This window comes from Urocitellus parryii, chromosome 11 (genome assembly GCF_045843805.1).
Source record: "Urocitellus parryii isolate mUroPar1 chromosome 11, mUroPar1.hap1, whole genome shotgun sequence".
In the NCBI taxonomy this organism is placed as follows: domain Eukaryota; kingdom Metazoa; phylum Chordata; class Mammalia; order Rodentia; family Sciuridae; genus Urocitellus; species Urocitellus parryii.
In genome coordinates this window covers 3,660,801-3,680,550 of record NC_135541.1, presented here as the reverse complement: position 1 = coordinate 3,680,550, position 19,750 = coordinate 3,660,801, and the positions used below count along the sequence as shown (strand labels likewise).

At 59.5% G+C, this 19,750-nt stretch overlaps 3 protein-coding genes across 5 annotated transcripts in view; 2 read left to right on the top strand and 1 right to left on the bottom strand.

Moving 5' to 3' along the window:
* Acot7 (acyl-CoA thioesterase 7) overlaps positions 1 to 4,298 on the top strand; it is a 90,548-nt gene extending 86,250 nt beyond the window's left edge. For all 3 annotated transcript variants that reach the window (XM_026386095.2, XM_026386097.2, XM_026386096.2), the window contains exon 9: positions 3,881 to 4,298. In XM_026386095.2, the coding sequence (XP_026241880.1) occupies positions 3,881 to 3,979 (99 nt within the window). In that variant the 3' untranslated portion in view covers positions 3,980 to 4,298. The remainder of the gene's footprint in view (positions 1 to 3,880) is intronic.
* Positions 4,299 to 6,185: 1,887 nt separating this feature from the next.
* On the top strand, positions 6,186 to 15,034 carry Gpr153 (G protein-coupled receptor 153). The gene is made up of 6 exons (XM_026386109.2): positions 6,186 to 6,252; positions 10,164 to 10,630; positions 11,006 to 11,435; positions 13,032 to 13,224; positions 13,741 to 13,925; positions 14,360 to 15,034. Exons 2-6 carry the CDS (start codon positions 10,275 to 10,277, stop codon positions 15,032 to 15,034), a joined length of 1,839 nt encoding a protein of 612 aa, XP_026241894.2. The 5' UTR covers positions 6,186 to 6,252; positions 10,164 to 10,274.
* Positions 15,035 to 18,537: 3,503 nt separating this feature from the next.
* Hes3 (hes family bHLH transcription factor 3) lies at positions 18,538 to 19,527 on the bottom strand. The gene is made up of 3 exons (XM_026385978.2): positions 19,447 to 19,527; positions 19,287 to 19,368; positions 18,538 to 18,911 (listed from the first exon to the last, which is right to left on the bottom strand). The coding sequence occupies exons 1-3, from the start codon at positions 19,525 to 19,527 to the stop codon at positions 18,538 to 18,540; spliced, it is 537 nt and encodes a 178-aa protein (XP_026241763.2).
* Positions 19,528 to 19,750: the final 223 nt, after the last annotated feature.

The window sequence follows — 19,750 nt, the reverse complement described above, 5'->3', positions numbered from 1 at the left end:
GGTGGTGAGTGGCAGCTATGGGCAGATGGTCTGGGTGCCTTGTGGGTTGGGAGGGTCCACATCAGGCCTCCTTCCACCACAGCTGGCCTCCCTGAATCCCCTGCCCCTGCTCAGTGCCATTAGCTGCTCTCTTGTCCCTGTGAGGCCTGCTTTATCTCCAGGGTGCAGCCTGCCCCTCCCAGCACCTGGCAGTGCCCTCTCCCTGCTCTGCCATTCCTTTGCCATGCCCTTGTCACTAGTCTAGGTACTACATTATTTTCCTATTTTTTTTTAATATTTATTTTTCAGTTTTCAGTGGACACAACATCTTTATGTGTATGTGGTGCTGAGGATCGAACCCGGGCCGCATGCATGCCAGGAGAGCGCGCTGCTTGAGCCACATCCCCAGCCCCAATTTTCCTATTTTTCTATGTATTATCAGTCCCTGAGGATGGGGTCCCCCAGCTCCCAGCACAGAACAGCACTTGGGGGGACTGAATGAATGGAGACTTCGTTGCTGGTGCAGAGAAGGTGTTTAGTTTGAACTTGGCAAGTGTTTCTTCCACTCGCCGTCCCTCATGTGCCAGGATTTGGTGGGGGTGCCTGCCACACTGACCTATGACCCCTGTGCTGGCCTGGGGTGTAAGGGCTTCGCTGAGGCATAACCACACGCAGCACAGCCGGCTCACGCGCAGGTGGCCCCAGGTTTCCACGCACCCAGCTCGCACATCTTCGCCACTGTCCACTTTGGGATACCCCCAGTCCCCGGGCAGCCACTAACCACTTTGTCTTTGTATTTGCTCACTGTGAGTGTTTCATGCAAATGGTCTCAGTAATGGCCCCTCGTGACGGGCCCCTCTGTGTTGGTTTTGCATGGTGGTGTCCAACATGGACTGTGAGGGCCCTGAGCTTGGCCCACATCATGGTAGAGCAGGTAGGGAGGGCCTCGGGCGGGGATAGTGAGTGCTGAGGCTGGAATTGGAGCAGGCCAGCCGCTCTCCCTGGTCTGGAGGGGAGGTGATGCTGGGTCCTGGGCGGAATGAGAGGCCTCCCAGAAAGGGCGTGCAGCAAGGTGGGGCCCTGAGGTGGCAGGCCTGTGGACTCCAGGCTGTCAAGGCCAGCTTTGAGGGTACACGGGCCAAGCAGCTACCATTCAGCCACACCCAGGTTGCTGGTGATCCTTGGCAAGAGGCCTGGCCAAACGAGCTGGGAAAAACAAAATGATCTTTTTTTTTTTTTTTTTTAGTTGTAGATGGTCACAACACCTTTATTTTATTTAGTTTTATGTGGTGCTGAGGATTGAATCCAGTGCCTCACATGTGCTAGGCAAGCGCTCTACCACTGAGCTACAGTTCCAGCCCAACAAACTGATCTTACTTTGCAATTTCAGACCCTTGGTGCCAGTGTGCATTGTTCCTCGTGAGCAGCCACCTAGTGTGCGGGCTCCCAGATCCATTTGGCCCCAGATCAAATAGAGCAGGAACGGACATCATCAAAGAGAGGACCAGGGTGCACAGCCTAGAGGATTCCACAGACAGGCATCTCCTGGGCCCAGCAGCCTCCCTCAGCCCTACCACAGGTCCTGGCCTTGGGTGGGCTATTCCTGGTGGCCTTCAAGGGCACCCGTGGTGGCTCCTGAGCTCATGTTCTCCATTCTGCAGAGCCATTTGCTCCTTCTTGGCTCCCTTGAGCCTCTGAGAGCACTTGGCTGGGACCATTAGGGACATCTTGGGGACCAGGTACCTGGCCAGTATCCCATACTACATGTTCCCAGGAGTGCTAGGGAAGAATCGGGAAGTCTCTTCCCACATCAGGAAGGCTGAGTCTCGGCAGAGGGCCCAGGTAAACGTCCCCTCGGTCCAGCTGCCTTTCACAGGCCCAGCATACGTTCTTTGGAGTTTCCTCATGTCCAAGCCTCTTGCCTCCTTTCCTCTCTCTGGGGGACAAGTGTTCCCCCAGGTAGAGGGAGGGCCACCAGCAAAGAGCTGGGCTTTTATGCTAGAAGGAGCTTGTGGTCCAGTGCACCCTGACCCTCTAGCTGTCCTCCCATGCCTGCCAAAGCCAGCAAAACCCAGTGCCCAGCCCACCAGGCCCCATCTCCAAAACACCCACAAGCTCTGTAGTGCTTGCTCTACCCAGGTGAGGTCCCCTGAGAGGTAGGCAGGAAGCAGGCCTCAGCCACACCAACAGACTCCATGAGGGAGAGAAAGACCCCCACTACTCTAGCCTGGTGACTTTGACCTTGCATCCTTGGCCACTTCACATTGTCTCCCACTTGGCAGGACTGGATGAAGATGGATGGACCACACCAAGTGAGGTCCATGCCCAGCAGCATCACGTCACTTGGGAGCTTCTAAGAACTGAGTCTCAGCCCAGTCCCAGGCCCACTGGATCAGACCCTGCATGCATGAGAAGCCCTGCCCTAGCACATCTGCCCAACTGTGCACGGGCGCCCTCTGCTGGGCCCCCATTCTGGGCCTCAAGCCCACCAGCCCCCAGAAAGCTCAGGAGTCTTGCCCTCTTAGAACTTACGCTAATGCAGAGAAAGAACCTTTTCTCTTCCTGGGCTGTTCCAAGTCAACAGCCTGGAGTTTTACTCTCTTAAGTCAGCCAGAGGTCAGACCAGAGCAGCAGGAGGGATTCCTTCCATAAAGTGTCTTAGAACAGGACTCACAGCCCCTGTGGGGGCCTAGCCCTGTGTCTTTCAATACCCTTGTGTCTGACTGACACCAAGCTGGCAAAAGCCTGGACAGTGTACACCTGGTGACATTTAGGGAGCAATTCTGGACAAGGCTGAGGAGAGGAGGTATTGGTGTGACTTGACGTTACATCCTCTGCCTGCCGTTCTCTCTTCTGCCAATTCACCATTTGTCTGTAGAACACGTAGGCCTAAAAATAGCTGCTGGGGCTTGGAGTCATAGTGGATGAAGGGCAGCAGCCCCGTTTCTTTGGCTTACAGACACCCTCAAAACGTCGAAGTGAAATGGCATCCCAGGGGAATTAGTACAGCTCATTAAACCTGAATCCTGGCCAGGGCAATTCGAGGCAGAACTTGGTAGTGGCACAGATGGGGCCTCAGAAGTGACCACCTAATGCTCCTGCTTTGGCATCTGCCCAGGGTTCATGGCAGGCTCCTCCTGAGAGTGTAAGGGGTACTGCCCTTCACAGTGCCAGCCCGCCAGCAGGCATGAACCCAGGACCATCCAGGGCAGAATCCAGCCATAACCAAAAAGTCCACCAGCCAGCCTGCTCCACCCACTAAGGATGCGGTGCAGCCTCGCAAGTTGTTCAAAGGAACAGTAGCGAGGTGCATTAGGTCCAAGAGGCCACTTTCTGAGCACCTGCATGGCCAGAGCAGGTTGGCAGGGCCACCTCCCCACAAAGCAGGCCCTGTTGCACCTGAGGCAGGCCAGTGGCTTTCTCAAGGTCACAGCCGGATCAGTATTCCTGCCTTCCCTAGGATCACATGCCATAGGCATCTGGCTTCCCCTGGCAGCAGAACAAATGCAAGGTTCCTCTTTTCCTTGCTCTCTGCTCACACCCAGCTCTAGCGCCAGCCTTCCCACCTTTCATTATCAAGTGCGTTTTCAACTGAAGTGCATTACCAAAGGGACACTGGGCTTGGAATCCCAACCACTGTGAAAGGTAAAGTGGGCATGTCCGTAGGACTTAGCAGACTCTGCCAGGTTAGGAGGATGCAGCAGGAGGCCTGTGCCTGGCATCCAGCAGCCCCAGGAGGCCATCAGGGCCAAGTTGGGTCCAAACCCTCCTGGGAAGGTGCAGACACACAGGTGGGAGAACCTGATTCTAGGAAGGACAGGGCTCAGGAGGGACCAGGTCACACAGCCTGCCTCGGGTTCAGCATCCTGTCTAACCTGTGCTGCTTCTCTGTGGCCCACAGCCCGAGACCGAGGATGAGAAAAAGCGCTTTGAAGAAGGCAAAGGACGGTACCTGCAGATGAAGGCAAAGCGACAGGGCCATACAGAGCCACAGCCCTAGACCCTCCTCCACCATCGGGGCCTGAGCATCTGCGGTGACAGCCCCGGTTTCAGTCACTTAGAAGTTATCCCCTTGGCCAAACCCCCCCCCCACTCCCGTTGAGAGCTGGTGCTGTGTGACGTATCCACGTGGCAGTGTTAACCTGCGCCCTGTCCTGAGAGCCTGTGCACCGAAGCTTTATTTATATCCTTCCAGTATAAATGCTACACAGTATTGTCCCAAATGCTGGAGGCATCCACAGGCACCCTAGGGATTGCTTCCGAGCTCGTTAAGGTATGTGAAGAATCCAGCGCCCTAATAAAGCTGCTGTTTGGCTGGACCTGTGAAGCCTGGTGGTCTTTTGTTGGGCGTCTGCTCTCCCACTGGACACAGGGTGTGGGGGCTCTCGTGTGCAGCCTCAGTCTTCCATTCTGTGAGTTTGCGCCTTCATCCTAGGCCCCACCCACTGAGCCCCAGCACCTGTGTGTGCCCCAGAATCTCAGGCGTAGCAGCCCCCGTTCCTGTCTGGCTGTAGAGAGTGCATCTGTAGATTTGCAGCCTGGCTCCAGAGGTCCCACCCTGGCAGGAACCTGGAAGGGAGTAGACTTAGGGCCACATCCTCCATGTTGCTGTGTTCCTGTGTGGGTTGAGGGCAACTGCGTGTGTCTGGGTGTGTGTGTCTCCAGCAGCCCCAGGGGGTACATAAACCACTAAGGCCTCTGCAGGGGCCAGAACTCCACCCTCCACCCCAGTCCACCAAATATACCCATGGAGGAGGTGCCCAGGCTTGTCCCTGAAGTCCAAACATCTGTCCCACTGCCTGGAGAAGAGACTGGCCCGCCAACAGCTGCCGCCTTGCACAGGCTCCCTCAGGCTCCTAGAGAGAGAACTCAGCTCCAGATGTAGAAACGCCCACCAAGAGCTTTGGAATCTGTCTCGGGCCCCAGTCCTAGCTGATGGGGTTATTTCCTGCCTGGGAGCAAGGGGAGAGAACCAGCTCAAACTTCACAAAGCCCCAGCAACTCTGCCCTCCTACCGCTCAGCCACTGGAGGCTGGCTCTGGCAGCGTTGATTATCCCCAGCTCCACCCTCAACCCATGCCACAGGGAAGCCCTGAGCTCACGAAGCCGCTGAGGGCAAGCAGAAAGCTAGATGAGGCCAGCTAAGCCGTGCTTTGTGAACCAGAGCCAGCCACACCACCCCCAGCAGGAGATGCTCACCTACACAGGAGGTTAAGATATCAGCTCTACTCTTTGGAGGGTCTTCCAGAGACCCCCATTGAGGACCAGGATGTTTTCCCCCAGATGGGATAAGCCTCAGCCGTCAGTCTATGGGTGACGGCCTGTACCCTACCAGGCTAAAGGGAGGAGGACATCAGAGGGAGGGAGGAAGAAGAGGTGGGGATCAGGCTGCTGACTGGGGCCTATCCCAGCTGCAAGGTGGGGGGCAGGGCTTGAGAGGTCATCTCTGAGCCCATATGGGGAGGAGTGGTCACAGGGTAGCCGCACCTCTAATGACTATTCCTTTAATAGGCCCCAAGGCCCAGGGATAAGTTGGAATCCTCAGCAGGCTTAACCTCCCCTTTCGCCTTTCGCTGCTCTGGCTCTGGACCAAGCAACTCAGGGTTCCTAGAAACCGCCAGTCCTCAGGAGGGCAGGTCCTGTCCACACCCCGCCACGGCTGCTCACCTTAGACGTGGCTTCCACCCAGAAGGTCTCCTTGAGCCTCCCACTGCCTCCTACCCCACTCCTGACCCAGCTCCCTCGGGCCCGCCAGCCCCGCCAGCCCTGGGCCTGGGTCTCTCCAGGCGGCCACGGCAGGAGGACCCAAGACCTAGCGCGAGGCTGCGGTGCGGGCGGGAGGCGTCGATCGCCGCGCGGGACTGAAGCCCCAGCTGCGGGGGAGGGGCAGACCGCGGACGGACAGACGGACTGCGCTGCGGACCGCGCCTGAGAGCAGGCGGGGCGGGGCGGGCCGAGGGGCGGCGCGCGGAGGCCCCGGCGGAGGCATGCGCCCTGGTCCGCCCCCCGCCCCCGGGCCCAGCGCAGCCAGGCGAGCGGCGGGAGCACAGCGCGACCGCGGCGGAGGCGGCGCCCAGGGAGGGAGGGAGGGAAGGGCGGCGGGCCGAGCGCATCGCTCCGGCCATCGGTGTCAGCCGCCAGGATGCCCCGGCCCGCGGGCCGCTCCGCCGCCAGCAGTCCCCGGCGGCCCGCGCTCGGTCCCGGGGCGCGGGCACCGCAGCCGGAGCCAGAGGCGGGAACGGCGAGCAGGAGCCCCGGGAGCCCCCAAACAGGGTGAGCGTCGCCGCCCTGGCCCGGGGGTGGCCGGGCGGGAAATTCCCGCGGGAGGATTCGGAGGGGAGGGGACTGTCGGCGCTCTGTCGGTCGCCTGGTCTGTCCGAGGGGCCGTGGGCACCGCCTGGGGCTGGAACCTATCCAACTTGGGAACCTTAAGGGTAACTTCCCCGGTGTCAGCCCCTCCCTCGGTTCCCTCATCCTCAGGCCTGGCAACTCCGCCCCCAGAGGCCCACGGAGGTCAAGGGTGGCCACTCTGGGGGTCCTGGTCCCTCCCCTTCCCCGCGCAACCCTCAGAGTGCGTGGGAACCAAGGTCCCACCGGCTTCCGACTCCCCGGGCGGTCACTCGGTCGCGCCCTCGGGGCTGGGCAGGACTAGGGGTTTCTACTGGGAACTGGCAGGCAGGGGAACGTCTGTTGGAGACGTGGAGGGTGATCCGAGCCCCAGGGGGCTGGCATCGCAGGGGTTGGAGATTCTGGGGGTGTGAGCTGCGTGCCCCGCCCCTGAGCGGCTGCTGGGCCGGACTCTGCAGGACCCTTGGCGCAGCACCCGCGGAAACCAGCATGGGGGCAGGAGCCCGGAGAGCAGACCCGCTGGAGGCGGGCGGGCGCAGCCAGAGCCCGGGGAATCCTTTCAAGTTCTGGGTTCTCTTTGTTGCGCAATAGAACCCTGCGGCCGCGCGGCCTCATTGGCCCGGGTCCGTGACGTCACCCCGGGCCCCGCCCGCAGACCCTGCGGCGGGAGGCTTCAGGGTCTGGGTGGGTACCAGGACCGAAAGGAGGCACCTGCAGTCTTCCTTGAGTTGGGGAGGGCATGTATCCTGGCGGGGAGTGGGAAGCCCCATCCTGGAAACGTTTGGGGAGGCCTTGAGTGCACTGCGGGAGGAGCTTTGCTAGCAGGGTAGTGGCAGGCCCCGGACCTGGGCCTGGGGTTTGGACCCCCGTGGCTGCTGCTCCCTGTGAAGCAAGAATTGTGGGTCTGTGCTCAGTGGATCTCCCATCATCAACACGGAGGAGAGGGGCGTGATGTTCTCACAGCCAGAACCCTGCCACTGTTCACCTGAAGACCTGTGTCTACCCCCATCACCATCCCAGGACATCCCCCACCCCAGACCCTAGTGTCCAGGGTTCCTCTCTGTTGCACTCAGCTTGAAGCAGTGCTGTTCCCAGGCAGTAGGATCTGCCCTATGAGGACAGGAGGCCCAGAACCACCTCACCCTCGGGCAACAGCAACACCAATGCCTCGTTCCCAGGCATTTCAGGGTTTGAGAGGTCGAGACTTTGGAGTTTGGGTCCTGGCTCAGGCATATAATGGCATGAGCAAATGGTTTTACCTCTCTCTGCCTCTACGGTCATCTTTAAAATGGGGATGGCAACATTGTTCATCACACAAAGTTTCTGGAGATACTAAGTGGTAGGCGTGTACCTGTTTGCAGGAGGATGCTTCCTCCCTTACCCAGGGGGCATGTTTCCCTGCCCAGAGACCTAGAGCTTTCCCTTCAGCAAGGCACTGTTAAGCTAGACAAGGGAAAGAACTGGCACTGTGAAGTGTTGTGCTGCTGGTAGTCTGGTGTCCTCCTCACCACCCTGTACCAGGAATCAACACAGGTCAGAGTGAACCAGACAGGGCCAAAGTCACAAGGGTCAGACAGAGTATGCTTGGGCATCTGACAGCTGAGGCAGTCCAATGCAGGTAGAAATAGATCCTGGCCACCAGGTTCATGCTGAGCCCGGTTACCTATTTGAAGCGGTAGAGGTTGCTGGTGCCTGCAGCCTCTGGCCCACGGCAGTCATCCACCCTCCACAGGTTGCCAGGCAAACCAAAGGCCAGATGCAGACCTGTGACCTCCTCACCCCAAAGCTGGTCTGAGGTTCACTTGCACCAACCTCAGTGTCTTGGCCTTGGCAAGCATTTAGTAAGCACTTGCTCCATGCCCAGATCCACCCTTGGCACCACTGGCATAGCTCATTACCTACCAACCCTAATCCTTCAAGGTAGGCACTGCCATGTCTGATGATAAAGGGGGACACACAGGCATCAGCTAAGAAGCAGGGAGCAGCCTGTCAAGCCTATGCCCTTTCTCCCTCACCTTGTGGCCTCTGCACCATGGCCAGAGAGCGCCGCTGGACACAAGGATGGCTGCTGGAGGGTCACCCTACCTCCCAAGGTCTTCGTGTCCACCTTCTACACCCTCACCCTGGCCACCTGCTTCTCACCCTTCCTCCCACACTGGCTCTGGGTACTGGAAGGGAGGCTGCTCTGTTTGGGAAGAAATTTCCTGGCCATAGCTGTCCCCTCCCCTGGCCTCGAGCTGTTAAAAAGCACTTGTGTCCAGACTGTGCTCCTCCCCTGGGCCAAGGGTCCCAGCAGGTCTGGGGCAGGGACCCGGAAATGAATAAGACACATTGCTTGAGCGCCCCAGGGAGTGGGCAGCAGACATACCAAAAGAACACCAGGCAGCTGCTGAGTGCTGTGGCACACGCCTGTGGTCCCAGCACTCGGGAGGCGGAGGCCAGCCTGGGTGACTAAGTGTGACCGTCTCAAATTAAAAAAAGTAGTACGGGGCTGGGGCTGGGGCTCAGGGGTGGCACACTTGCCTGGCATGTGTGAGGTTCTGGTTTCGATTCTCAGCACCCCATATAATTAAATAAAAAATAATAAAGGTCTATTAACAACTAAAAAATATTTTTTTAAAACTTAAAAATAAATAATAGTTGGGGCTGGGGATATAGCTCATGCACAAGGCCCTGGGTTCAGTCCCCAGCATGGCCGTAAATAAATAAATAAATAAAAGTAATAATAATAAGGGCTCAGCGGTAGGGTGCCTCTGGGTTCAGTCCCTAGTAGAGGAAAGGAAAAAAAAAAAAAGCCTACCGGGACATTGCTTTCCCTGCCTGAGAGCCGGGTAATCTGGCTAAGGCTTCAGTGGCCTCTCCATCCCCAGCTAGAGACACACCATTCCTGGGGGGTCTTGTATCTAGTGGTTGCCTTCTAGTCAGTACTCTGCTCAGGGAGGTGGTTCAGGCTGCCAGGCTGGGAAGCAGGGGAGGGACTTGTCACCCAGCCTTCTGGCAGGATGGGGCACCTCCCTGATACATACCTCATGTCCAACATCCTGTATCCCTAGCTCACATCCAAAGGCTGTTGGCAATTCCCCTGCAGAGTCAAGGTGCAGGCTCTGCGCTGTCCCCAGGCCAATGCTGCCCATGTCATCAGCACATAATACTGACCGCCACCATATAGCTCCCACTGTATGCAAGACCCAGACCTAGGGCTTTAGAGACATGGTGCCTGTTCACCCCAGCCCCCGTGGAAGAAACAGGGCAGGGCTGGTCAGAGGAGGACAGGGGGCTGGAGCTTTATCCCCAGCCTGCAGTTGGACTGGAGCCTGTCATGGGGGCCCACCTGAGGAAGGCCAACTGGGGTGTGACTGGCTGAAGCAGGTGGCCCTCTCCAGGGTGGGCATGAAAGTGGTCACACTCACCCCTGCCTCACAGGTCTCTCGGTGAATCAGGAAGAGGAGGGAGTTTCAGAGAGCTTCATCCTCCTGGGCCCAATGAGGTGGGATGAATTAAGGGGAAAGCCCTGCTGGGGAGGCCTGGGGTGGGCAGTGTGAGGACCTTGGAATGTCTGATGGGAAGAGGGCTTGTTGTGGGACAGGACCAGGACACACTTGAGGCAAGAGTGTCCATTGGCCTGTGGATGCAGATGACCTGAAAGAAAGCCCAGATTCTAAGCCTTGATCAGGAGTGGGCAGAAGTGAGGGGACATGCAGTTATGGGGTGCTGGCTCCCGGGCAGGAGGCCTGGTGTGAGACAGGACCAGACAGGCGGGGACTCCCCCATTCCCACAGCCCAGAGCTCCCGTACTGTGGTCAGAGGGGAGTCACTGAGTGCTCCCCTGCCCCCAGCTGCTCGTGGTTCCTGGTGTCCCTGAGCCACCGTGTGTGAGGGCTGCTGCTCACGCCAAGGTCTGACTCCAAGGAGGATGCCTCGGCCGCTTGCCAGCTCCTGTTTGCACCATGAGTGATGAGCGGCGACTGCCTGGCAGCGCGGTGGGCTGGTTGGCGTGTGGGGGCCTCTCCCTGCTGGCGAACGCCTGGGGCATCCTCAGTGTGGGTGCCAAACAGAAGAAGTGGAAGCCACTGGAGTTCCTGCTGTGCACGCTCGCAGCCACCCACATGCTCAACGTGGCCGTGCCCATCGCCACCTACGCCGTGGTGCAGCTGCGACGGCAGCGTCCTGACTATGAGTGGAATGAGGGCCTCTGCAAGGTCTTCGTGTCCACCTTCTACACCCTCACCCTGGCCACCTGCTTCTCCGTCACCTCCCTCTCCTATCACCGCATGTGGATGGTCCGCTGGCCCGTCAACTACCGGTGAGCATGTGAGATTTGGTGCCCTTATGAGGACCGTGCATGAAGAGACGTGCCCAGTGTCTTGCCTTGCGCACCTGCAAGGGCCCTGTGTGATTGTGCCACACCTGTGTTGTGCTGGAGTGGGCAGGGCGGTCAGGAGGGTGGCTCTGGGCTGCCGGGGACATGCACATATGGGTGTGAGTACACCGGTGCCCAGTGGAGGAATACCTGGCAAGAGGGATGTGGGCAGTGTGCACAGGCATCTCCTGGGAGACACAGGGCCCCCCCACGCTGATTGAGCCACGACTGTGATGTATGGGGGGCAGCTAGGCACAGTCATGACCCTCTGCAGGTCCTGTGTGTGACACTGGTTTCCTCTGTCCTGCCCCACACCAGGCTGAGCAATGCCAAGAAGCAGGCGGTGCACACAGTCATGGGCATCTGGATGGTGTCCTTCATCCTGTCGGCTCTGCCTGCTGTCGGCTGGCACGACACAAGTGAACGCTTCTATACCCACGGCTGCCGCTTCATTGTGGCTGAGATTGGCCTGGGCTTCGGTGTCTGCTTCTTGCTGCTAGTAGGCAGCAGCGTGGCCATGGGAGTGGTCTGCACAGCCATTGCCCTGTTCCAGACGCTGGTGGTGCAGGTGGGACGCCAGGCTGACCGTCAGACCTTCACTGTGCCCACCATCGTGGTGGAGGATGCACAGGGCAAGCGCCGCTCTTCCATCGATGGCTCAGAGCCTGCCAGAACCTCGCTGCAGATCACAGGCCTGGTGGCCACCATCGTGGTCATCTATGACTGCCTCATGGGCTTCCCCGTACTGGTGGGTGAGGGTGTGGGTGGGAGCCTGTCAGGGGCCATGGGCTTGGGGCAGTCAGAGGCTGGGCATTGGGTGGTTGAAGCCTCGGACCCCTTTGAGCTGCACATTTTCATACCTATTTTACAGGTTTGAAAAGCAAGGTTCAGGGAAGTATATGACTCTTTCAAAAGTCAGGGCAGCTTTGGTGGGACTTAAAGCCACATCAGGTGACTACAGTCTCTTCTGTCACACTTCGAAGGAAATTCCCCCTGTCACCAGAGGCCACTTAGATGAAGAGGGTATGGGAGGTGAGGTGATATGTCCTCAGGTTTCCAGTAGGCCCAGGGCCCAGATGTGGCAGGTCAGTAGCCAGGAGTTAGATTGGACAGGGCAAGGTCAGGGCAGGCCCTGAATGTTCTGGGAAGTTATGCTTGATCCTAAGGGCTCAGGAAGGTCAAGGTGAGGCCTGGTCTATGGAAGGCCTTGATAATGAAGGTCCAAGGTCTAGTGGGACTGCCTGGGGCCCTCTCTGCAGCTGGTACCTAGCTGGCCCAAGAATGAACTCTGGACACCTAGTAGCCACACCCTCTGGCCATGGGGCTCTAGCCTGAATGTCTGGAATGGGACAAGAAGGGAATCTCAGCCAGGGCCCCTCGGGAGCTTCATCCAAGCAGCAGGGAGGGCCATGTCCCTGGAGTCATTGTAGGGCACAGCTCCAGAAAGGCAGCTAGGGGTGGCAGCTTCAGGGTTAGGGGCTCCCTTGAATGCAGCCCCTGCTCACCTGCTCCCCATCCACCAGCTACTGAGTCCTTAGGTGTACAGTGGGGCCTGGCATCCTGTCCCTGTGCTGATGGCAGGAAGGAGCTGAGAAACCACAGCAACATAGGAACAGAGCGGGCGCTGGGAAGAGGTAAAGGGTCTGTCTGGCTTCTCTTCAGAGCAGGGAAGTGCCATTTACGGACGCGTTATAAACAGTATCTGAAATCTATATCTCATCCTCCCTAGTGTGGGGTGCTCTTAGCCCATTTTACTTATGAAGAAAATAAGCTCTAGAGAGGTTTAGTGGTTTCCTGAGGGTCACACAGCTCATAAATGGCAAAACTCTCACGATGTCTGCAGTAGGCATACTTCCATTCTGTCGTAGGAGTTGTTAAATGCCGCTCTTTCCAGGTGGGGAGAGCCATGAGGGCTCTCCTGGGACAGGAGAGATGAAGGGGCCCTGGGAACTGACCCAGAAACCACTGGGAGTGTGAGCCCTAGATGCCTGGCACAAGGACGGCGCTGAGGAGGCCACTGGCCAAGGAGGAGCAGGGGATGGGGGCTGGCTTTTCAAAGTGCCTGCTGGAGACCTGTTCCCAGGACTGCTCCTCACCTGCAAAGGGCACAGCAAGGCAAACTGCCATTCTCCCCAGTGCTGCCAGCCACACTGTGAAGGGCTGGGCACACAGGAATAGGTGGGCAAGACACCTTTGCCCTTTCCTCCAAGGGCCTAGAATTCTATTTGTGACTGCCACCTCCTTCTCTGGCCAGTGGGTTATTGGACCTGCTGTATGGAGGGGGTGGCGGAGGCTGGGAGGGAGGCTGGGGGTTCAGCCGTCAGGCCTAGCCCTGTGCCCACAGGTGGTGAGCTTCAGCAGCCTGCGGGCCGATGCCTCGGCACCCTGGATGGTGCTCTGTGTGCTGTGGTGCTCTGTGGCCCAGGCCCTGCTGCTGCCTGTGTTCCTCTGGGCCTGTGACCGATACCGGGCAGACCTCAAGGCTGTTTGGGAGAAGTGCATGGCCCTCATGGCCAACGATGTGGACTCAGACGATGGTAAGGATGACCTGTGAGTGGTCCCTGTATCGGCGCCCAGCTGAACATCCCCCTGCATTGTTCCCGCCATGCCCTGCTGCACTGGGTTCCAGTTAACCCAACACTCTGGTTAACAGAGCAGTGTAGACACCAGACTGGATGGGTTCCCCTGAGCTCCCAGCCTCACCCCACCCCAACCTTACAGTGAACTGCCGCAGGGGCCCCTGCAGCAGTCACAGTGTCACCTGAGGCTGGTTTTGTGTAGGCACTCTCATCCCTGTGCATATTAAGTCCCAGGAAGTTCCCAGGTAACCTCAGGTCCCACCCCATATTCTAGATGAGGAAACTTGCTCAGTATCTGACCTCCCAGGTTCAACTAAAGGTGGAAGTAGCTAGGATTTGGTCCAGGACCTCAGCCTTGCTCTTTTCAGCTAACCAGTCCCCTTCCTTGTGTGTGTGTGTGAGATGGGGGTCCCCTGGACTCCCTCCCATAGGCCCCAAAGTTCCTACGGTCCTCTGCCTCTGTCCTCCCTGTAGAGAGCAGCCTGGAGGGCAGCGTCCCTCCAGACCTGGTGCTGGAGCGCTCCCTTGACTACAGCTATGGAGGTGACTTTGTGGCCCTGGACAGGATGGCCAAGTATGAGCTCTCTGCCCTGGAGGAGGGACTGCCTCAGCTCTACCCACTGCGGCCCTTGCAGGAGGACAAGATGCAGTACCTCCAGGTAAGGGGGGTGGGGAGGAGGGAGGGGGGTGGAAGGCGGGCTAGTCTGACGCCCCGCCCTTTTCTCTGAGCTCATCTCAGGCTCCTGGTACCTTCCGGGGAATGGCATCACCCTCTGGGCTGGCCTGAGGTCACAGGTAACAGAGCCTGTGTGCAAGGGCTCAGGAGGGGCCCCCTGCCCCCTCCCCCATGTTTCCTGTGCTCTGGAGGAGTGGTCCACCTGATGTCTGCTGTTTCCTTCTGGCGCACTGCTCGGTTCCGGAGCTACAGGCGACAACACTGAGGCTCAGAGAGGCTGTCATTTGCTCCAAAGCTCACAGCTCCAAACCAGGCAGCCCCCTCCCGACCCACTGGCTACCCTGCTTGAGTACGGGGAGGTGTCAATGCCGGTTTTCCAGAAGGGCAATTCCTGGCTAAATCCCGCCCGGTCTTCAGGTACCACCCACGCGGCGCCTGTCCCACGACGACGAGGACGTGTGGGCCGCCGTCCCGCTGCCCACCTTCCTGCCGCGCTGGGGCTCCGGCGAGGACCTGGCCGCCCTGGCACACCTCGTTCTGCCCTCGGGGCCCGACCGGCGCCGCGGCAGCTTGCTGGCCTTCGCTGAGGACGCGCCCCCGTTCCGTTCGCGCCGCCGCTCGGCAGAGAGCTTGCTGTCGCTGCGCCTCCCGGCCCTGGAGGGCGGCCCGCGCCGCGCCCACGACTCTCCCCCAGGCAGCCCGCGCCGCCGGCCTGGGCCTGGCGCCCGCTCTGCCTCGGCCTCGCTGTTGCCGGACGCCTTCGCCCTGACCGCCTTCGAGCGCGAGCCGCAGGCCCTGCGCCGCCCGCTGGTCCCAGCCCGGCCCTTCCCCGCCTTGCGCACCGCCCTCGACGGCTCGGAGCCCGGCGAGTCCCCGACGCCCCCTGGCGGTGCGCGGCGGAGCCCAGGGCCGCGCCGGGCCGCGCGTGCGCGCGCCGGGCCCCTGCACACCGGCCTGAGCGCGTCGTGGGGCGAGCCCGGCGGCCTGCACGTGGCGGGCGGCGGCGGCAGTACCAGCAGCTTCCTGAGTTCGCCCTCTGAGTCCTCGGGCTACGTCACACTGCACTCGGACTCGATGGGCTCAGCGTCCTAGGGCCCACCGGAGCCTCCCAAAACACCAGGCAGGCAGGGCCGCCTGCGAAGACCACAGCACCAAAGATGCCACTTGTGTCCCGCGCAGACATGTGTCACCCCTCTCAGGGGTAAAAGAACAGCGGCAGAGCGCCTCTCTTCTGGCTTCTCCCTGCCGGTATTACACTGGGGCACAATGGCTGCCCTGGACGCCTGTGCTGGGCACAGCATCTCCTGGGACCAGCGTGGCAGGGCGTGGGTAATGAGCCGTCTAACACATGGGCTGCACCAGCCTTCCTTAGCTGGACCAGGTGCAGAGACCCCTGAGACGGGGTCACCATCAGAACAAAGCCCAGCCTTGGAAAAGCTGGAACAGAAACCACCCTCCAATCTGCACTGCAACTGCCACACCTCAGGGGCGTGGATTGCAGAGGGTCTCTTTAAGCACAGGGGTCTTCATGGCCCAAACAAGCTCTCTGAGCAGGTCTCTTAGCCTGGGACCTGTTCTGCCTCAGTTTTCCTATCTGTGATGAACAGGTGGCCGTGTTCTCAGGGCTCTTTGAAGTCTGGTCCATGTGCCCTGGCCACTGAGTGGACCAGGTGTAAGAGATAGGGCCCTCTAGGGGTCCTTTGTGAGGGTCAGGCTTCAGCATGTGGCCCCTAGGCCTGAGGCCTCCCTCTCAGTGCCCCTTGCCTCCTTGGGGACTCACACTCTACCCTAGCTAAGCACAACACTTCTGCACCCTCACCACTGGCACCACACCCACCGTGACCACCGTTCATGCCCCCATGCTCATTACTCCGACATAGTTGCCTGTCCCCTACCACGTCGGCCACCTCTGTGACTCCCACCATGAAAGATGTGGACTCATGGTTCAAAGGACTAAAGCAAAGTCGGGATGTGGGCTTGCCCATCCCTGGCCTCACCCCTACCTACCGGAAGGCTGGGCCCCTGGCAAGGGCCCTCCCCCACACTGGGACAGGGATTCTCTTTGCTCTCCTTCTTGCAGGCCCGGGCTCTGCCAGGGCCCACATCTTCCTGGTGAAGGAGAGGCTCAGGAATAGCTGTGACCTTTTGAAGGGATAGCACTGCCACCATGCAGTGGCCCCTCAAAGTGGATACCTGTTTCAAGGCCAGCACAGAGCCAGCTGTGTCTCGTTCCCTCTGCCTCATTTCCTCACCTTCCAGACAGGGTTCTAGCCCCAGAGGGGCCACTGAGGGCAGAGGCAGATGACTGCCCAACTTGGCTTCAGAGGCCTCTCTGGTCCCTAGCTGTAGGATAATGGGGATGGGCCAGCCACAGGTGAGCAAGGGGCTCGGGGGACTGCAGTCCAGCCCCAGCCACAAGAAGGGTCATCCTGGCCAATGCTGCTGTGCCTTCAAGAACAGATGTATCACATGGGGGGACAGAGGCCACCAGCTAGCCACTGTTCCTCCCCTCCCCCCAAAAAAAACTATTTGTCACCTTGGGTTTTCACTGAATAATTTCATATCCAATGGCAATACTTGCAGTGGGGGCATAGTCCTCCCAAATCACTCCAGTCCTGGTTGATAGGAAATTTTAGGGGAGGACCCCACGTGGAGGACCCTGGGACTCTCTCCCACACTTTGTCTAGCTTCCAGGCTTGTTTGCTGTGTTTATAAAGACATTGACCCTGGACTTAGCTGGGGAGGGAGCTCTGTCTACATACCACCATCCATCCCAGAGCCAGGGGTCTGTTTGTAGTTGTTGGTTTTTTGTTGTTTCGTTTTGGACAACTGAGCATTTCTTTCCTGTACAGGACCCAATACAAACTTCCTTAGAATTTGCACCTGGCCGTCCAAGTCTCCTTAACACCCTTTCAGAATCTAACGGCAGGGCTGGCCAGCAGCACCCAAATGTCTTTCCCTCTGAAACTTGAATTTCTTCACCAATGTGCCATTTCTTGGGGTTGGACTTGTTCCTTTAAGAGCTCTCTGGTCCTGCCCATCATGGGAGAGGGACTTGGAGCCAACAGCATGAAACACTGGGTGGGCACCAAAGCCCGCCAGTCACTGTGAGCGTGATTCAAGAGAGCCAGCAGGACTGGGCCGTTGAAGCTTAGCTTAGGCCTTTTCAGACCTGTTCTGCCCGGTTTTGCTGCGGTAGAACCCCCCTGCTGAAATTTGGGGTCACCCCTTTAGGTCGGTGGTGAGAGGCCGCCGCCTGGTGGCCAACAAAGGGATTTGTCCCCACCTCTCCCACCCACCAGCAGGAAGCTGAGGCTGAAGAGGAGGATCCTACCTCCGCCCTCGTCCTGGGAGCTCGCTGGAGGCGTAGGGAGAGCCCGTCCGCCCTGGCACCGTGAGTCGTTCTCCCTGAGATCGGACCAAGATGGGGCTGGAGCACAGACAGGGCAGGAGTAGCACCCCGAAGAAATGATCCTATAGAAAGCTAATATTTGCCGTTCAGAAAGTGCACCTAAGTAGGCATCGTGGAAGACGTTGGAATCTTGGCCTCTTTATACCCATTACACGGGTTCGCCCTGTCTTTATTACGAATTACAACCTGGTAGGAGAAGGTGGGGTCAGAGACCTGACCCCACCCCCAGGAGGTCCCTTGCTAGAAGCCCTGGGGAAGAAAAACTGACTTGGGAGTCTCTCACCACCCAAGTCCCAGCGCAGCAATAACCTCATTATGGACCAGCAACAGGCGCAGAATGCTCCGAGGGTGGTGGGTTCGGTGAGGGTCAGGGAGGTCGGGAGGCCCGGGTTTTGCAGGATCTGGGTCCAGAATACTGCCCAGGGGTCTTTGTCCAGTGCACCGCTCCCACGAGAAGGGCTGGGGTTAGCTCTTGCCCGCCATCACGCCGGCCAGATCAAGCAATGGATCCCTCCCAAGACTTGAGCAGGGCGGGGCGTCCGGGTGGGCGTGCTGGAGTTCAGTGTCTGTTGTGGGCGGGGCAGTAGGGGGGATTCTGAGATGTGCGGGCCTTGGAAAGCGCGCGCCTGCCCGGTGGGCAGTGCCGTGTGCGGAGGGGGTGGGGATCGGTGATAGCGTTGAAAGTCCCGGGTGGGGGTAGGTAGGGAGCCCTTCGCTGGCGGGGCGGGGCTCAGCGCGCTTTGTGCCGGTGGGAACCTGGCGCCTGCAGCAGGCTGAATGGGCCGGGGCGGGGCAGCGATTCTCCTCGCTGCGAGGGGTCCGCTCTGTGCCGCTGCGGACTGCGACCTTCCCACCGCGGCGCGGCCGTGGAGGGGGCGGGGGTGGCCTTCCTGTCCGAGGTCCCTGGGAAAGGGGCGCAGCCCCTCTAGAGGGTGGGGGGAGAGAGCGGGTCCGACCTAAGTAGGTGGAGCTGGAGTGGGGTTGGATTATGCCTAGATGCGCAGACCCGGTCCGCACGTGACTTTGTATTTTCCCGCGTCCACGGGTGCACGGCGCTCACTAGGTCACCCCCACCCCAGGAGCAGAACGGGCGTCTGAGGTGTCCCTTAAGTCACCATGGGTGCATCCAAAATATCGTCTCTGCGTCCCCAGACCAGATGGGGGCCCCCTTGAGTCCAAGGCCTCACCAGGGCCGCCACACGCGCATCCCAGGCTCTGGGCTCTCGGCTCGGCGGCATGACGCTGGCGGAGGCTCCGGGACGCTGGTGGAGGAGCCAGGGAGACCTCCGGGAAAGAGGAGCCTGGGTGGTGGGGACCGCGAGCCGCCGGCAGTTGGAGCAGGACCCCAGACACCAGAACCACTGGGGTGGCCTAGAGCGGGCGCCTCCGGGCCCGTGCTGGCGCTGTCCATGGTGCTGCTACCTGCGAGGTCCCGCACCAGGGGGCAGCGCAGGCCGCCTCCGCCTTCCTCTCCGCGTCGTAGGAGTTGGCTCACGCCGGGTAGACAGCCACGGAAGCTCGTCGGGTACTCGGCTCCGCTGCCCACCGACCACAGCCCTAAACAGATGGGAGTAAAAGAGGGAGAGATGGAGAGGAGAGGTGTGGAGTGGGAGAGAAAGGGAGGGGAGAAGTGTGGAGGAGAAAGGAGGAGGTAGGAAAGTGAGACGACCCGAACGTCTACCCTGGGCGCAGACCTCTGCACACAGATTAGAACCCCACAACCAGCCACATCTTTATTGCCCGTCCCTCCCCAGCACCCAAACCGAACTGGGGGAACATCGTCCCCTAAGCAGCCCACCTACTGCCCACCTTTCCCTGAGCTCTGCTCTCCAACCATCCCTTCTGTTTCTGGCTTTGTCGTATCCACGGCTCGGATTCCACACGTCCCTGTCCCATCTTCCCACTCCAGCCCCTTCAAAGCCTCCCTTCTACCTTGCAAGGAGTTCTGAAGGCTTTTCATGTACTTGACGCTCAACTCCAGAATGTCGGCCTTTTCCAGCTTGCGTTTCCGGATCTGCAGATCAGTAGGAAGTGCTCTAAGCCAGGCGGGGAAGGCGGGGCGGCCCTTCTCCTCCTCCTCCCCGAGTCTCACCTGGTGTGAGTAGTGTTTCTCCAGCAGCGACTTGAGCTGCTCCAAGGACACGTTGATGCGTGCACGGCGCTTTTTCTCCATCAGCGGTTTGGATATCTGCGGACCAGCAATCTTTAGAGAGCAGGGCTTGGCCTTCCCGCCCTCTGCTCCCACTGGCTGGGGGAAGGGCCCCCACCCCGCACCCCTCAGAACCCCAGACCTTTCGGAAGCTGTTAGCAGAGACTCCGGAGTTGCCCCGGGTTGCGGGTTCTGTGCCCATGTTGTGGTATCTGCTCCAGCAAAGCAAGGCTTGGCTTTTATAGGG